Here is an 18,069-nt window from a genome sequence, read left to right as displayed (position 1 = left end):
TCCCTGCTATCTTAGGCCTGTCAGATATTGGGGGGAATGTAATTGTGCATAATTACAGCTGCTCAGGCAAACACGACAAGTGAATGATACTTTCTAAAAGGACTGGTGTTGTAAAGATTTTCTGCATTACTTACTAAGCCCACTTTAGCGCTGTTGGCGCCTGGTGTTACAACGTTTGTTGGCGCCCCCAATGGCGTCCTTCTCCATGGATTTCCTCACTACCACCCTTTAATAGTGCCCCTCAAGTCTCCATAAGCGCTCTCTCTCAGATGCATTTAATTCATTTTATAGCGCCACCGCGACTCATACCAGTGTAGAGTGTCAGAGCACTTTACATCACACACACTACACAAATACAATCAATCATAGGTGTGTAAATCAGTGTATAGGAAATGTTACCCAAGACAGAGAACTACAAGGTGCAGGAGTCACATGTCATCCGTACTGGTAGCCAGTATAGTTTAAGAGTGCTTGGTCTGGAGAAGCACAAACTAAGAATTTAAAATGTTACACCATGGTTGGGGGTTGGCTTTACGAATAAGAATTCATTTCTACCCAAGTGAATCCTTTTTGCTACATTAAGGGTAAAAAAATAAATTGAGGGAAAGATCATCATGCTCTAATCTATACATTGCAGTTTACATGCAGCTCTTTGATGATAGTTAACAGCTCACAGTTCTATATTAGGATTTAAGCTTATAAACTGCAAGTAACAAAAGGGTCTTCATGACAGAAGCAGTAATGCACTGATCTATTTACATTATAAGGACTTTGTGATCTGCATGGCTCACATTCTTTGCTGTGGACATTTTAACCTCCTGCGATATGTTATGATGAGTCAAAACTTCCACTACACAAAAGTTCGATTTCTGTGCCGCAGGTCCATTAATCACCATTATCTTGACATTTTTATGATTGCCTGAAAATCGCTGGACGCAAGGAACGGGACAGCAGGTGCTTTTAAAACTATATTGTACTTGAAAAGTGGCGCCATCCCAAAGCCAGTGGCCGGTTCGGTAGCACCGATTGCACCCCTCTAGACCCTGCCTGACTCTATTTAGTGAACTAAATTTGCCTTGGAAGGGAAATAATTCAGGAATGGTGTGAGATTAAACAAAAGTGCATCTTTGACTTGAGACTCCGACAAACCTCCACCGCTAGAGAGATTTGCCCCCAGGGCTGGACTGGGAACCAAAATCGGCCCTGTCAAACTCCTACAATTCTGGTCTCTGAAAACCTCACATCATTCACAAATCACAGAGTACCTCTGTACATGGGTGAAGTTTATGCTCACCATGTGAGCACACTGGACACCAAAGATGTTACAGGAAAGTGGAGTTAAACCAGCATAAAGGGAGAAAGCCACAGAGGGCCTTTAATGTGCAGTGAAGTCAGAAAAATGTAGGCAATGCAGATGACTTCTAAGTGGTGTCCCTGGAGTCTGCTAAACAGCAGGGCTGAGGAGCTGTCCATGAACAGGAGGCAGCACTAGAACTCTAGGGCTCGGCCTGCAGCTATAAGAATTTGCTGCTGAATGTACATGCATGCCTGGTTATAGACCCCAGAGTGGTCACCATGAATCAGACAGGACTGTGCAGCCATGGATTTAATTGCAATTAAAAGGTCTGCATCATTGGCCATGGAACAAACGTTACCCTCAGACCAGAAATACAGAGATGTCCAATGTGCAAACGTACAAGCTGCAGTACTAAGGGGTAAATGGGCTAGATTAGGTCTGTAACTCTAATTGAGAATTGAAAAGTCTAAGAGCTCCTCATACAAATATGGAAGATAGACACAGCAATGTGTGTTTCATCACAATCTCTAAGAAGATGGACTAAGACTATCCAGGGAACCAACTTCTATTACGGATTCCAACTCTCCTGAAGATTTTACTCATATTTCTATTGAAGAATTAAAGGGCACACTTGGACAACCTGGGGAATACCTCCAAGAAGGATATGCCAAGATGATTCTTGGATGCGTCCTCCACACCTCTAATCTTGGCAGATGACAGAAGCAGCCGAAACAAGCATTGGCAAAGCTAATATATCTTCACTTTTGGTGTTGCTAATGCAGACCTACTGGCGTTGCCGTTGCTTTTTGCTGATACTGTTCAGCATTGGGTAAAAAGAGTGATAATGTGTGCATGCATACATATCATTACATATGCATCCTGAGGCTATGGTGGCACATCATGATGACGTATACATGCACATGCATCACTACGCATGCGAGTGCATGTGGCATTACACAGCCACAATTATTTATATTACTGTTCCAGGTTGGTTTATGCCCACCTTGGAGTAGTAACTGAAAGAAATAAAATAAAATGCATGTCAAAGTAACTTATGTGAAAGGAACAGCACAACAACCAATTGAGCTGCCTGGCCTGCCACAAAAACATGAATTCTGAAAAAAACGATGCAACAGAAAGGGGAGCAATGATCGAGCAGGCGGTTGGGAATGAAGGTGAATGCTGCTGAGTGGTGAGATCACAAGAGAGAGCAACGGAGGAGCTAGGTGTAGACAAAGCTGAGTGGATAGGAGTGGCAAGAGAAGCAACAGACAATATTGGGTGAAGAGGGTATTGAGGGTGATGCTGCTAACGGTGGAAAGAGTGAGACAACACATGGTAAAAGTAAAAGAAAATAGGTAGTGCCCTGACTGTGGGCAGTGCAAGGATACAAGTAATTTAATCAAAAGGATGGTAAAGAAGTTATGTTCAGACAAAGGATTGGAACAAACACAAGATTAGGAAGGATAATCATCAAATAAGAAGCAAGCAAAAAGGATTGTCGAGAAAACCGGCAAATGGTCGACAATGGTCTGATCCAAAGCCCGCTGGAATTAATTACAATTGTCCATAACATTTCTTAAACAACAGTAGGCAATACCTAAAAGGGGATCCATGAGCCAAGTTACTTGGCACAGAAAGATGGTACCCGATCAATTATTCTTTATTTGTGAATCTTCTGGCAAAGGTTTTGTCCATGTTACACGTTTCTGGTATCTTTTCCAGTTTCCAAAAGGGAGGGAAAGGATCTACTGAGTGGGTCCATGTCAGGGGCTGTTGTAATTCTAATGGCAGATAAAGTGTAGTGTGAGCACCCTTGCACAAAGGGCAGGACTGGGAACCAAAACCAGCCCTGACGGTCTATTTCAGATTCCTAAGATCCACAGTGACTACCAGAGGACGCATTGCGGTCGTATCGGGGGATCCTCTTGGAAATTTTCGCAGGATGGTCCTATCAAGACCGACCTGGCAACGTACATTCTTGTTTGTCCTGCCTGGACTACATTCAGATCTGGATGTGGATCTTAGGAATCTGAAATAGACCGTCTGGTACTTTGTTACCGTTCCTTGATTTTGGCTGGAAATATCTACTTTAAGGACTCGTGTCATAATACTCCTATTGGTTACATTCATGGGAACATTTGGACCAGACATGGATTAAAGAAACTTGATTTTTCTTCGCACATCTATGAGGCGAAACGAGATTCACAGATCACAGAGCAGGAATCACCCCTGAAGTTATTATTTTTCAATCCAAGCCCTGAAGAAGTCCCGTGTGTGGGACGAAACGCATCCGCTGTATGGTGCTGCATTTACACCCTTGAAATAAAAGATTTGAAATTGAAGTAACACCATCATTCGCGATTTAATGTATAAACATATCATGTATGTTATAAATTGTGGTGCACCTTTGTTGTTTTGAAGGTTACAATCTCAATTAAATATCTTAAAATGGCATAACAACAATAAATGTTCTTAACAATTTACATATACAACTGAATATACAACTGAAAAACTGTTCAAATTATTAAATACTTTTAACGATAACTTTCAAATTGCCATAAAACACACAAACCTCATAGAAAAGTGCAAAAATGTTTGGTGCATTTTTCTAAGTTGTATCTTACACACACACATGTCCTTTGGACATGTGTGTGCGCAACATCAGTCTACATTTACATTTCAGGGGTGCTACAGGGTGTCCTTTGGACACCCCTGGCACCCTTGAAATCGCATCCTTATTTGCGATTAGCAAATTGCTAATCGCAAATAAGGAATGACTCCCCATTCATTCCTATGGGTGAATGGGGAGTCATTCCTTATTTGCGATTAGCAATTTGCTAATCGCAAATAAGGAAGCTGTAGAAATCGCAAATAATATTGCGATTTCTACATGAATCCCGTTTTGCGAGTCTTTACTAGCGATTCCTTAATAATCGCTATTAAGGACTCGCAAAAGAGGACAATGATGAATCTGGGGGATAATGATATAATTCAGTAACTTTTAAAAAAGAAACATTTTAAATACTTTTCCATTAAAATTAACATTTAATTAATCAATGTATATTATAATGAAAAGACTACACACCCATATCGACCAATAAACCTCACGTCCCAAAAATGTTAAATAAATACAAATTTGTTGAGTTACCAGGTAAACAAATACATTACAATGTCAAACATTATAAATTTAAAATACGAAACAATTTATGACAATTATTACTACCCACCCAAACCCCAACAGATCCCACAACCCAAAAGTTCATTAATAAAATAGTTAAACTGATGTTATAGTTAGGTGAAAATGTCAGTTAAAATGTAACATTTGAAACTTAAAATATACTGAAATGTAACTCAAGTGACTATACCTCGAGCCTCCGCCATGCACAGTGTTGTCATTAACGATTTAATTTCAGATGTCAAAAGTGATGTTATCAGTAATGTTATGACTGATGTAATATGTGCGGTAAAACCAGTTTTAACTGTCATTGTCATGTAACTATAACATCAGTTTAACTTATGTTTTCTTTCAGTGATTGTCTGTATTTTTTTTAATGTAAAGTAACAATATGAAGGGAGTAATTTATGTAAGACAGATCTACCGCCTTTTTCAAAGGGTCAGAACACCAACAAATAAAAAGCAAGCCTTTTGGCTTTATCATGGGGTCAAACCATCAGCATATTTAAAGCAAACCCATTGGCTTTGTCAAAAGGACACCACCAAAAAAATTGATCAATAACCATTCTCCAATATATTCCTTATTATTAAACACATTGCAATGCTTATTAACAATATTTTCACAAAAATATTTACAATAAAACCTTTTTATGTAAAACCACCATAACCCTTTATTCAAGTTCTTTTTTTCCACACTCTTCAGGCCACGAAATTCAGCCATAGACTCAACCACAAGGGGTCCCTCCTCTCCAACTAAGGAGTGGACCGCTCCAGCTTGGAGCTCTTGAAAAATTATGGTAAGCTCTCCTAGGGTCATGCATTCAATGATCCGGGAAACTTACCATGGGTTTTTAAAAAACTTTCCTGGGGAGCGGCTGTGCTCCTTGAAATCCCCCAACAACACTTTTTTAATTGGTGGTGGTGGTGGTGCCCCTTCTCATCCTTAGGGCACCAACACAACTATAATATCTTTTTTTTTAAACCACACAGTGATTATGGGTTGCTACTGGGAAGGAGCAGTGAATGTTTCATTTGTAAAAGTCAGCATCAAAATGGCAAAACCATGACTTATTTTCTTTATTTTCATCTGGCACCTTTCTGCATGGTAATGGCGGACAGGAGGTTACACCACATTGTGGAGGGTGCTTGGTGGTGGCCCGGCCCCGCATCCTTCTGCTTCGAGGTCCACAGGATTGGGTCCCTTGATCCATAAAAACAGCAGCGCCACCGGGGAGATGGGGGTCGTGGGGGCAGGATAAAGTTCAGGAAACTAGCCCCATTTTCGCCAACTCCATGCATTTAAGTAATATGTGCTTGTGTTCCTAGGGATGGGGATCTGGGACCCCTTGTAACACTGACAGCCTTCATGGAAATGGGGGACCCGGGGGCAAATAACACTTCAGGCAGGGGGGCTTATGCATGCCCCACTCCACATTTTATTAAAAATGAAAAATACAACATCCCCCCGGGCCCTTGTCTACCCCGGGATGGTTATTTTTTAAAAGGGCTACCCTTTTTTCCGCGGTACCGCACGACAGAGAAAAATGTTTTTATTTTGGCCCCAGGCGTGCCACAATTACAATTTTAAGCACTGCCCTCCCAATGCACCAACAAACCCACCACCCCTAATAGCAGTTTATTACTTTTTGAACACATTAAATATGTAGACAAATAAATAGTAGTTACAAAATATTAATCAATTTACATTAATTCAGACATAGTTTAAAAGGCAACAACCAACTAATCCCCCCGAAAAAATTCAACAACTTGAAATAAAAGAATTTTTAAAGATCACATCTATATACAAAATGAAATAAAAATAATGCAAATAAATATCATAATAGAAAAAGATATTGTGGTAAACAATATCTGAAACTTCGATATGTTTGTAAAGTACAATAACGGTTTACTCATCCTTTGATATCTTTGTCCACAATATTTTTGTTGTCACAATATTTAATATTATGGTTAGCCAAAAATTCTAAGTCAATGTTTAGGTAGCATACCAACGTATCCTCAATGCAGTGGTGAATGACTGTGATAAGGAATGCAGGCAGGTTAGCAATATGTAATGTAACATAACTCAGTTTTTCTATCACACTTGTTCAATTATATGATCACTCCAAACGCAGATGAAGTTGATATGTATTTGTTTGCAGGGTTTAAAGGAGGATGGGTATTGGTTTTCTGACAATCTGTCTAATCCAAATCAGTTGTTCTGTCTGTCGCTTGGGAAATGCACTGGATGGATTACTACTTTTTTGATGTGTTGGTAGCTGACTCAGCTGGTGAAGCAGGGGTGGTGTAGGTTCATGTTTACTTGATTTTGGGCTTAGGATAGAGATGGCCTATTAGTTAAAATGCCAATGTTTCTTTGCCTATAGGATTAGCTATGTTGTCTTGCTGTAGTAGGGAATGTTGAATCTTTTTGGGTTTAGAGTAATATTTATGTGAGTACAGGATTCATGTTTCCCTGTACCCGTTTCCTCAGTGTTTCCCAAATGCCAGGTTCTCAATCATGTAAGGGGTCAGCGCAGTGGTGTAATAGGATATTTAGTGGCTCATGATTGTGCAATGCTGAGTGTTGGGATAGTGGGGTCAGACTGGTGTGGCTAAGAGTAGGTTGTCAGGCATTTAGGAGATAAGCAAGGTAACCACAGCAGGTAGACAAAGCAAACATTTAAATCAGCAAAGCTAGTCAGACCACAAAGCAATTGCCACAGTATAGAAAATTATAAGATCAACAATGCTCATCCTTTTCAGAATGTGTATGCCATTTTCTTTGAGCCTTAAGGGGCATTTACAAGGTCTTCTTCCATTTCCCTTTCGAACAAAATAAATAAAATTTTATTGTATGCAAGTCATATTACGATCCCAACAACTCCAATACTTTCATGGCAAAAATCATACATCTTAAAATGAAAGGCCCGTACGTATGTGAGTGGTGATCTTCAGCTTTCTTCCTTTATCACACTCAGTGGCGTAGCTAGAGTGGGTTGTGGGGGGCAGTCCACCCCGGGTAGCACTTTTTTGGGGGTGGCTGCACTTCACGTGAGGTGAGCAATTTCTTTTTTACATTTTATTTCCCCTCCTAGTCGTCCGTCTGTCGACTCACCCCCCCCACCCCCCAGGTAAGAGCGGGGGGCGATCTTACCTGCACCGGCAATCCCTGGGTGGCAAACTCAGAGACCGCCCCAAGTGGCATAAGCTCTAGCTCTCTAGCTAACCCACTGGTCACACTTTTTTTTAAATATCTGTGCTTGGGATTCAACGAACAGCAAAAATACACATTAAGACTACTCTGAGATACCCAAGCCTCTTATTAAGGAATTCATTTATGACCTTTACAATATATTTGGTCTAAATTTGCATTGCTGAAAGAGAAAGTACAATTGATTCTCTTACAAAAATGCGCCATATGTACAAGAGAAAATTGGCAGTGGAAGTGTTGTGCCATTCTCCACAGTTCTAGTAGTCTTGTTCTTCCTTTCACAAAAGCACAGATTCTCTCTAATTCTAATCACAACTCTTTCCCATTAGGTGGCCCTGCTGCTGATAGGCAAATACAGCAAGGTAGTGGAGGAATACGTGCTGGTTGACTGCCGCTATCCGTATGAATATACGGGGGGACACATAAAGGTATGATCACACTCGGACAGGCAACTCTCATACGTAAATGTGCAAGATTATGGGAGGGAGCCTGTGAGTTTTCAATTATGATAAGTAGGTTTGGTGCTTTGATATGATACTACAGTGATACTACAGTGAACTATTTTATAGTATTATACAAGCTGAATGCCATGGCCTAAATCTATTTGAAGTTTTGAAGCCTGAAAAAAGTGTGGTAGCATCTCAATATGAAATAGGATATAGAAATAAGATGTGTAATGTTTAAGATACTTAAACAATTGCTATAAGTGGGAAATATTATTAAGAAAGGTACCCATGACACCCCGCAGGCGGCATGGACCTGGCTAACGGAGAGAGGCCCCTCCTGCCTGGGGAGACCTGTTCTCCTGCCCAGGAAGCCCCAGTGCAGCTGAATCCGGGAGTGCCCAAGTCCCAGCGGCGTCGGACTGGGTCACGCAGGAGGGGCAGTCCCGGCGCTCTCCGGCCCAGGCTCCTCATCGGGGACCTGCCTCCCCCAATCTGGCTACTTCCCTGATCGATATGGGCAGTATCCCCGGTCCCAGTACAACTCTGCGGAGGGCTCTGTCTGACTCGGATCTGTTTGGCAGCCCTGTGATCCGGGGCTCGAACGGGGAGGATGGAGTCTGATCGGCATCAGGCGTTGTACGATTTGCTGTTCACTCTTCGAGATTCTCTACATTGGGACTGCTCCTGACCCCACAAAATGGGTCTGACCTGGCTCTACTGAGGGTCCGGTCAAGGTCCGGAGCTTCATAGTAGTTCCGGGTCTGATGCATACTACTGGCTTCACACTGACTAACTCATGTTTCAGCTGTTAGCATCTCATCCGAATACATGGAGGGGGGTCCAGCTCAGCCATGTTCCTGATTGACTGTTCGCTAACCGTTTTAGATTAGCAGTCACCTCACTATGAGGTAGTTGTTGGTTGGGGTTGATTTAGGGCGACAGATGCTTCCACTTCAGAAGTGTGGGGTGGGGGGAGTTGGGGGGCCAGGGGGGAGGGGGAGACCATAGGAACTATAGAAGGGTGAATGATGCGTGAAGCTATGCTGTGCATTGTTGTAAGCTATCTCCACTATCCACAACCACTCCACCCAGGCCTCTGTGGTAGTGTCTACATAGCATTGCAGGAATTGTTTGAGGGTCTGGTTCAACCTTTCCGTCTGGCCATCAGTTTGCGGATGAACACTGGTGGACAGAGCGGATGATATTTTCACCAGACTCTCCAAAACCGTGCAGTAAACTGAGACCCCTGTCTGACACTATGGTACGAGGAAGCCCGTGTAACATAACCACATGAACCAATAGCAGGTTAGCTAACTGTCCCGCAGTGGTAAGCTGTTTACAGGCTATAAAGTGTCCCATCTTAGTCAAATAGTCCACAACAACAATGATGACTGTATGTCCTTTATCCTGAGTTAAGCCAATGATAAAGTCAACAGACCATTGTTCCCAAGGATTGTCCGGAGTGGGCATGGTTTGTAGAAGGCCTTGCATCTTTTGGTGATCTGTCTTCATCTGTGCACACACTTCACACTCCTGTACCCAATAAAGAATATCCCCACGGAGAGATGGCCACCAAAACTGTCTGGAAGTGTTAGCTGTGGTTTTTTGTCCCCCACCATGTCCTGTTCAGGGAAGGGTATGGCACCAGGGAAATGCTTGTTTTCTGACCTCTGTTGTGGGTAATAGCACCTGTTTACCTCTCATAGGCACCCTTTGACACATCTTCCATTCCGGATGGTGTTTGAGCCAGTCCCTCCAATGAAATGCACAGATTCCTTTCCGTATCTTCTGAGGAAAATTAGTGGTTTGAGTTACACACACCACCTGGTTTGGCGAAATGATGGCTCGTGCAGGATTGGAGACGTCTCCCATCTGGGTATCTTGTCTGGTTAATGCATCCGCTTTTTTGTTGTCCTTACGGGGTCTGAAGATGATGATGAAGTTATATTCGGAGAAAAACATCATCCACCGGAGTTGTCGAGGCGTCAGTAATCTAGTTGATTTCATAAACTGCAAGTTGCGGTGATCGGTATAAACCGTGACAAGGTGTTTAGCCCCCTGTATCCAATGTCTCCATTCAGAAAAGGCAATCTTGATAGTCATCAGTTCCTTTTCTGCAATGGTGGAGTTTTTCTCAGCACTATTCAATTTCCGAGACATAAAGGCCACCGGGTGCATCTGTCCAGTGGTAGGATGTCTTTGTGATAAAATGGCCCCCACTGCTCCATCCGAGGCGTCTGCTTTGATGATGAAAGGCAAATCGGGGTTTGCAATTGCTAGCACTGGTGCAGAAGAAAAAGATGTTTTCAAAGAATCGAAGGCTTTCTGTGCGTCTTCGTCCCACTGGAAAGGTACATTTTTCCGCAACAGACGTGTGACAGGAGCTACCAGGGCTGAGAAATGGTGGATAAAACGCCTGTAAAAGTTAGCGAACCCTAAAAAGCATTGTATGTCCCTCACTGTTTGGAGGACGGGCCACTCTGAAATGGCGGTGACCTTCCGCTCTGCCATGAGCTGGCCGTCTGGGGTAAGCATTACTCCCAAGAATTCAACGGTGGTAACGTGGAATTTGCACTTGCTTATTTTGCAAAAAAGGTGGTTCTTTTGTAGAGTGTGCAGTACTATCCGAACATGATCCTGATGTTCTGTGGCAGTTGCTGAAAAAACAAGTATATCATCAATATACACGACCACAAATCTATTGAGGTAATCTCTAAGAACATCGTTTAGGAAAAATTGGAAGGCCGCAGGGGCATTACAAAGGCCGAAGGGCATCACAAGGTATTCATAAAGCCCATATCTGGTCCTGAAGGCAGTCTTCCATTCGTCTCCGTCTCGTATACGGACCAAGTGATAGGCCCCTCGAAGATCTAGTTTTGTGTATATTACGGCCCCCTTTACTTGCTCCAACAAAATCGAGACAAGGGGAAGAGGGTATTGATTCTTTACTGAGATGGCATTCAGGGCTCTGTAGTCGATGCATGTTCGGAGTTCTCCATTAGCCTTTGGTATAAAAAATATAGGGGAAGCTGCTGGTGACTTTGAGGGACGAATAAACCCTAACGACAGATACTTATCCAGATACTGGCGCAAGTGTCGGTTCTCCGGCTCGGTCAAGGCATAGATTCTGCTGCAGGGGACTACTGCTCCAGGAATGAGATCGATCTGGCAGTCGTACATCCGATGTGGCATCAATTCCTCAGCCATACTATCGCTAAACACCTGAGCAAAGTCTTGGTAGCATTCCGGTAAGGACACTTCTTTTTCCACAGCCGTGGCTATATGATATCGTCCGGATAGAGCCTTGGAGGGTTCAATGATGGGGTATAGACAGTGGGTGGAACAATATTCTGATTCCATTGTCAATTTCAAGGAGGACCATTCTACCGTGGGATTATGTTGTTGAAACCATGGCAATCCCAATATGGCACCGTATTGAGGAGAATGTATGACATTAAACGAAAGAAGCTCGCAATGATTATCCAGGTACCATAATTCCAACTCCTTCGTGCGAAAACGAATAGGACCAGATTCCAATAGCTTACCATCCACTGCATAAACTTCTTCCGGTAGATCTTTCCCGATTAACTCAACTCCTAGTCAGAGGGCCTCGTCTTCATCCATGAAGCAACCTGTAGCCCCTGAATCCACCATCACAGGGAATGGGAGTTTGTTTCCTCCAATTACTATTTTCATTTCGATAAAGAAATGCGCAGACTTTGTATTATTGTCGTTGGTGACTGAAGGGCTTTCTGTTTTGCTTAAGGAGTGTCCTTCTTCCCACCTTAAGCATGTTAGTTTTCCGATGGTAGTTCCGCCTTGATTACTGCAACTTGACCTCCCCTGGATCGTACATTCTGGGGCTTCACTGGGCATTCACATAAAAAATGTCCTCTCTTTCCACAGTACAGACAGAGCCCCTGTTTTCTCCGATAGTCACGTTCTTGGGGTGTAATGGCGGCACAGACCGTTCCAATGTCCATAGATTCCACTGTGGTTGGTCTGTGCTCTGGTACTCGAGGTGATTCCACATGTAGCGATCCTCGTTCTCTTCTACTATGATCGCACTTACGTTCCTTTAATCTGTGATCTAATCGTAGCGTCAATTCAATGAGAGCTGTACACGTCTTTGGTTGAGGATCCACTTGAGCGATGACATCTTTCAAGTCGTCTTTTAAGCCCTGATAGAATATAGCGGCCTGTTTAGATTCTGGACAATCAGTCTCAGCGACTAGCCATCGAAAAGTATTTAAATACACCAAGAGATCTTTACTCCCTTGTCATAACTCAAGCAACTCTTTGTCAGCCGAAAAAGTTTCAGCTCTCCTATCAAAAGTCTTTTCGAATTCATCTTTAAAAACATCCCAATCATGGAGGAGGGGGTCATCTCTTCTGACTATGGGCACTGCCCACTGAGCTGCTTCTCCACCTAGATAAGATATCAGGAAGGCTACCCTGGCCTGATTCGTAGCGAACATCTTGGGTTTGCAATGGAAATGAAGCATTACTTGTGTCAAGAACACTTATACTTTATGTATATCCCCATAATATCTTTCTGGAGGGTCCAAGAGTATTTGTGAGGGGCCCTCAACTACCACTGTACCCGGATGGGGAAGAGAGGAACCACTTGCATCAAAGGGATTCCTCTGCAAGCGATCTACTCTAGCCTGCAGCAGTGCTGTTTCATTGCAGGAGGAAGCCAACTCATTTTGAACTAAAACGAGAGCGGCTAATACATCATCTAGGGATGTCATGTCAGCTTCCACCTGATCAGGAGAGTAAAACGTGGGCCGATTATTCTGTCAAGGCTCCAGGTTCTCCTCGGAATCAGGCTGAAGCTTAATGGGGTCCACCTCTCGACATTCCCAAGTCCGGATGGAATAATTCCTCTCGGACTAATGAGATGGTCAAGCGAGGGAAGGAAGGGTAGGAACAGCAGGGAGGGAGATCTAGAAGTAAACAAACGAGAGGGACAAATGTTATTGAGGTACACACTACTCAATATCCAAATCTACAAGGCAGTGAATGTGAACCACCCCCATATCCGTCTAAACACTCACAACTACCTGTAAAAAAAAAATAAGGGTGGCTGTAATGGAGAGGAAGATCGGAGAGGGGAAGACACCGGGTAATAGCCTCAATCTGATGAAATGAAATAATGAGTTAATTCAGATATATGTATATAATGCAAGAAAGCATTAGCATTTCTATAAACACCATAACACTTGATTTATACTCCTACCTGGGACGGACTCAGGCTAGACCCTACTAAACGGTATCTGTTTAGCCCAGGATCCCCCCTGCAGATCTCCCCTAGAAACAAAGAATAATACAAGGTTGTTTTACTGAATGTTCCAAGAGAGAGAGGACATCATATAAGACTGATGTGTTAACTCAAGGGTTTCGCTATGTGACACACACTATTACCTCATAATATGTAGCATAGCGTTAGTTGAATCAAAGGATGAATGATATCATGTTTATAGGTTTCAATGTCGTTTTCCCAGTTAACTCACTGAGAAGATTAATGTTTTCCACGGATAAATCAGGAAACCAAAAGCTCCCTCTACCGCATGAGACTGCTTTCGCAAAGCGTGTCTCACCAACGGGAGGGAAGCGGAAATGCTCGTGAGTCGGAAACAACAATATCTCTCTCCCGCATGAGACCGCTAATGTGCAGCACGTCTCGCCAACAAGAGAGAGACAAGAAAAGGCCAACTCGAACTCGTCCTTCTCCCCGCCAGAGATCGCCAAAGTGGAGGCGTCTCACCAACGGGAGAAGGCAGGCGGAGAACTGGTTTGACAAGGGCCCCGTAGTACAAAAGCATGGGAAACAGAGTGGTGCATGAGCACCCTTACCGTCCAGCGATCGGGTCACAAACATACGGCAGAACAATCGGCGTCCTCGCCCGGGCGCCATCTTCCCATATACTCCGCCAATGACCCACGCAACAGGTGTGTGGACGTCAGTGCGTCGGCGCGCCTGGAATGATGGGAACCGTAGTTTTCCTCTGATACCGATGACGCTCAGGGGCATGGCGCGTCATTGGTTCAAGTGCGCCCTGTCAGGAGCGAAGGAAGAGCCCCTCTTCGAAGCTAGGGGGTGCCCTGAGCTATTCAATAAAGTGTGGGGCAAATGGTTCAACCAGTTACCTGTGTGAGGTTCTGAGGGATCTTGTCTGTGTACTCTGTTTTGGGAGTGTCACACCCAATCCTACTGAGCCAACTATACTCTTTGTCGATCGGGTGTGATGTAATCTCTTTAAGTATAATGCTGGATTTGCTACTAATGAATTTCTATGTTCCTGTTTTTAAAAAATCAATAAAGTTGATTATCAAAAAAGAGAAAGGTACCCATATATTTTTAATATTGTCTTAGCTGTGCAGGTATCTCTATGCAACCTCAATGGAGTGATATATGCTGAGTGTAACCTTACCTTAATGGGTATGTCAATCCATAGTATGTAGATAGGTCCTGAAGCAAAAAAACTTTAGTAATTCTTGCTTAGCTTATTTATGCTTCTGACCTAGTTCTAATTACTGGAACTCATTAATTGTAGTAAGTGGAAACTGCCCTCCAACTTTCAAACATAAATGACCATCTGTTGTTCACTAACCTAATATTTTTATTTTTGTGTAAAAAACATAGTAATATAGTGTAAATATGTGCATATTTCTGACTGATATTCAGATTTTTGTATTTTTATTTTTAGGGTGCGCTCAATCTTTACAAAGAGGAGCATCTCCTTAAAACCTTCCTTCGTGATCCAAAGAGCCGGCTACCTGCACAGCGAAGAATCATCCTAGTCTTCCACTGTGAATTCTCCTCTGAGAGAGGACCAAAATTGTATGTCTTTTTAAAATTCTACTCAAAAAACACTATTATGCTCAACTTGTATTCGGCTCCTTTATCTATTGGACTCCATTTCTAATTATTGTGAAAACACTATGAAGTATTTTGAGTTGTCGAAGCTGATGACAATTAAAATGTATACTGGAAACTGATGTCAGTAAACTAGGCTTACATGCGAGGGGTGCTGCGGGATGTTGGGGTCCAGCTACTCTGCACTTCCTGCAAAGTTAAAACATTATACTTGAGGTCATGAACGAGGACACCAAATATACACCACAAATCATGGGTAATAACACAGATAGAACACAACTTAGATTGCTTCAATAGGATAGCTTGAACATTTAATGCCTTGGAAGCTTATTTGGTTGACTAGCAGTTGCCAGTACTATGAGTCTTTGGGATGTCCATAATTCAAAGTTTTGTTCAACCTCTCCTGGCAGATTACAATGTCACAATAATGAAGTAAGAACTTGTTGTGCCGAAAATCCTTTGTGTGGCTTGGAAAAGCTCTTCTTCTGTGTGCTTGTGTTGTAAGGAAGATAAGCAGTCCAGGTAGATTTCCATGTAGATTTATTATAAGCAAGATGTTACAAGGTTGAGAGCCCCACCAGGAGCAGCCTCACTGCTGCTCAGCCCATCTCCAACTGACACTCACACACACGAACATTCCATTCACCAACATTCTCTCACACAGACACTCAGGCTGAGCAGCAGCAGTATAACATATCCCTTTCTTTGTAATGGAATCTCAAAAGGCAATAGAAACATTGTAAGAAATAAATAAGATGACAACTTTCCGAAAGATAGCATGAAAAATTACATATGGAACATTCATGCAGAGAAAATGAAGTGAGGAGGGAGGCATGCACACCATCCGCCTTTCTATCGCTAAACAATCCAAACACTCTCACACCACAGACTACAAACCAACCCAAGTACTAGGATCGTGCAAGCTGGCCAGGCAAACACGAGAAGCACAACAGAACCAACCATAAAAGTGTGAACGAAAACTAACCAAAAAGAAAAACAGTATGCAAGCATGGAAAATCTCCACACAGAACATAGAAGAAACAAGCACAAATATAGCAAACTTCCCCCAACAACAAATTGGGGTGTAATGTGTGGAAGGGGCTTCACACAGAACCAAAAGGACTCCCAACGCAAACCCTGACGTGCGAGGGAAAAACTCAAATCTAGCAAAGGAAACCTTGACATCCAAGGGAGTAAAAATGCAAACCCAAAACTAGCAAAGGAAACCTTGACATCCAAGGGAGTAAAAATGCAATACATACAAAAGTATGTAAGCAAGAAACAACCTAGAAATCACGCAAGTAAATGCACAACAAGTAGGCACCCAAACTCTTCCCCCAAAAGAAAGTAAGGGTGTGATGTGTAGAGAACAGTCTACACGTAACCAATCAAGCACACATCAATTGACTTAAAATGTAAAGCTCTACCCAGAACAAGTAAAGATCACTTCAATAAGCAACAATAAACTCCACCCAAACATACATTTGGGTTGTGATGTGTGGAAGGGACTCCAGACAGGACTAAGGTAAATGCACATAAGAAAAGTAACTGCATATAACGTAAGTAAATGCACAACTGAATGTCAAATCTGACTCATGCAGACACGCATACTAAGTACTTGAAAAGAAACTGTAGATTTATTATAAGCAAGATGTTACAAGTTTGCGAACCCCACCAGGAGCATCCACCAACATTCTCTCACACAGACACTCAGGCTGAGCAGCAGTATAACAGCCTGTTTATTTTCTTGCTTAACCTGTGTGTCCCCACAGTGAGTTCAACAATAATGGCAGCCTACTAGGGACTCTCATGGATTTTGCTTTTTATAAATATCAAGAACTGTGTTGTGGATGCAAGGTGGATCTCCAAAGTGTATCCCCTTTCTGAATGAGAGTGACCTATGCCCTCTAAACCCAGGCAATGTGGTGTCGGTCTATGGTGGCTGTGGGATTAATCCAGTGGAAAGGCCTCTTTATCTGTAGCCCTGCAGAGAGATTGTCTACCAGCTCCCCCTAGTAAACAAGCATTGGCAAAGCCAATAGGTATCACCTACAAGATGACACTATAGACGTTGTCAATGTTTAGCCATGTTGTACAGCAGCACAGAAGCATGCAGCATAGCTGAAAGTAAAAACCAATATGACCTGGTCAGTGCTGGTTGTGTTACAGTGTTTTTTTTTTATTCCTGGCAGGAAGGAGGGTGGGATGGGTGACAACACGGAGGTAAGGGGAAGGCATCACAGAGGGTGGGGGAATAACCGGGTCAATGGAGGGTGTGGAAAAGAAAAGCACTATGGATACTGGCACGTTATATCACTTTTTTTGTTATGGTGGATAGTTTGGTGGGGGCAAGCACCAACATTAGGAGGAAGGGTTGGTGGGGGTAAGCAACAACATGGGTGTTGGAGGAAGGTTAGATGGGAATAAGTAACAACACATGCAAGCAACAACACGGAGGGTGTGTGGGGGAAAGGAATAACACAGGGAGGGCAGGTGGGGCCAAGCAACAACACAGGAGAGGAAGGGGAATTGGGGCAAGTAAAAACAGAAGGTTGGCCTGGATGGGGGCAAGCAACAATACGAGAAAGGCACGGGGGAAAGGTTGGTGGATAGGGGCAAGCAACAACACGCTCGAGGGAGGGGGAGTGGGGGCAAGTAACAACACAGATGGAGGAGGTGGGGAGAAGAACACCAAGAAGCCCACTGAAACTTAAACACAAAGACAAAAAGTAGTGCCTAATACAAATATTTAGTGGAAGGACACAACTAATGTGAAACAAACACATGAAGAGGAAGTTAGCCTACCACAGCTGACCATTAGGAAGCAAGCACATGAGTGTGACAATGAAACCAACCAATGGTAAGCAAGGGGCAGTCTCTAAGCCCACTGATAGAAAGCAAAAGGTCTCAAAGAATCACTCCCAAAAAGCAACCTAAAAATAACATCCATTATTACCTACATCACAGCATAATTTAAGGTGCATATCAAGGTTTAATGTCAGGTCTTGCTGAATATCAACCCATCCTGTCACGTACGACTGACTGCTAATAAAA

At 42.9% G+C, this 18,069-nt stretch overlaps 1 protein-coding gene across 1 annotated transcript in view; it reads left to right on the top strand.

The window, feature by feature from the left end:
- The window catches only part of LOC144753482 (M-phase inducer phosphatase 1-B-like), a 275,628-nt gene that overhangs the window by 202,250 nt on the left and 55,309 nt on the right, over positions 1 to 18,069 (top strand). Inside the window, exons 8-9 of the mRNA XM_078641155.1 lie at positions 8,016 to 8,114; positions 14,846 to 14,979. Coding sequence (XP_078497281.1) covers positions 8,016 to 8,114; positions 14,846 to 14,979 — 233 coding nt within the window. The remainder of the gene's footprint in view (positions 1 to 8,015; positions 8,115 to 14,845; positions 14,980 to 18,069) is intronic.

Source organism: Lissotriton helveticus, chromosome 5_1, assembly GCF_964261635.1.
Source record: "Lissotriton helveticus chromosome 5_1, aLisHel1.1, whole genome shotgun sequence".
Lineage (NCBI taxonomy): Eukaryota > Metazoa > Chordata > Amphibia > Caudata > Salamandridae > Lissotriton > Lissotriton helveticus.
The sequence above is the reverse complement of the archived record's forward strand: the minus strand, read 5'-3'. Positions and strand labels throughout refer to the sequence as shown.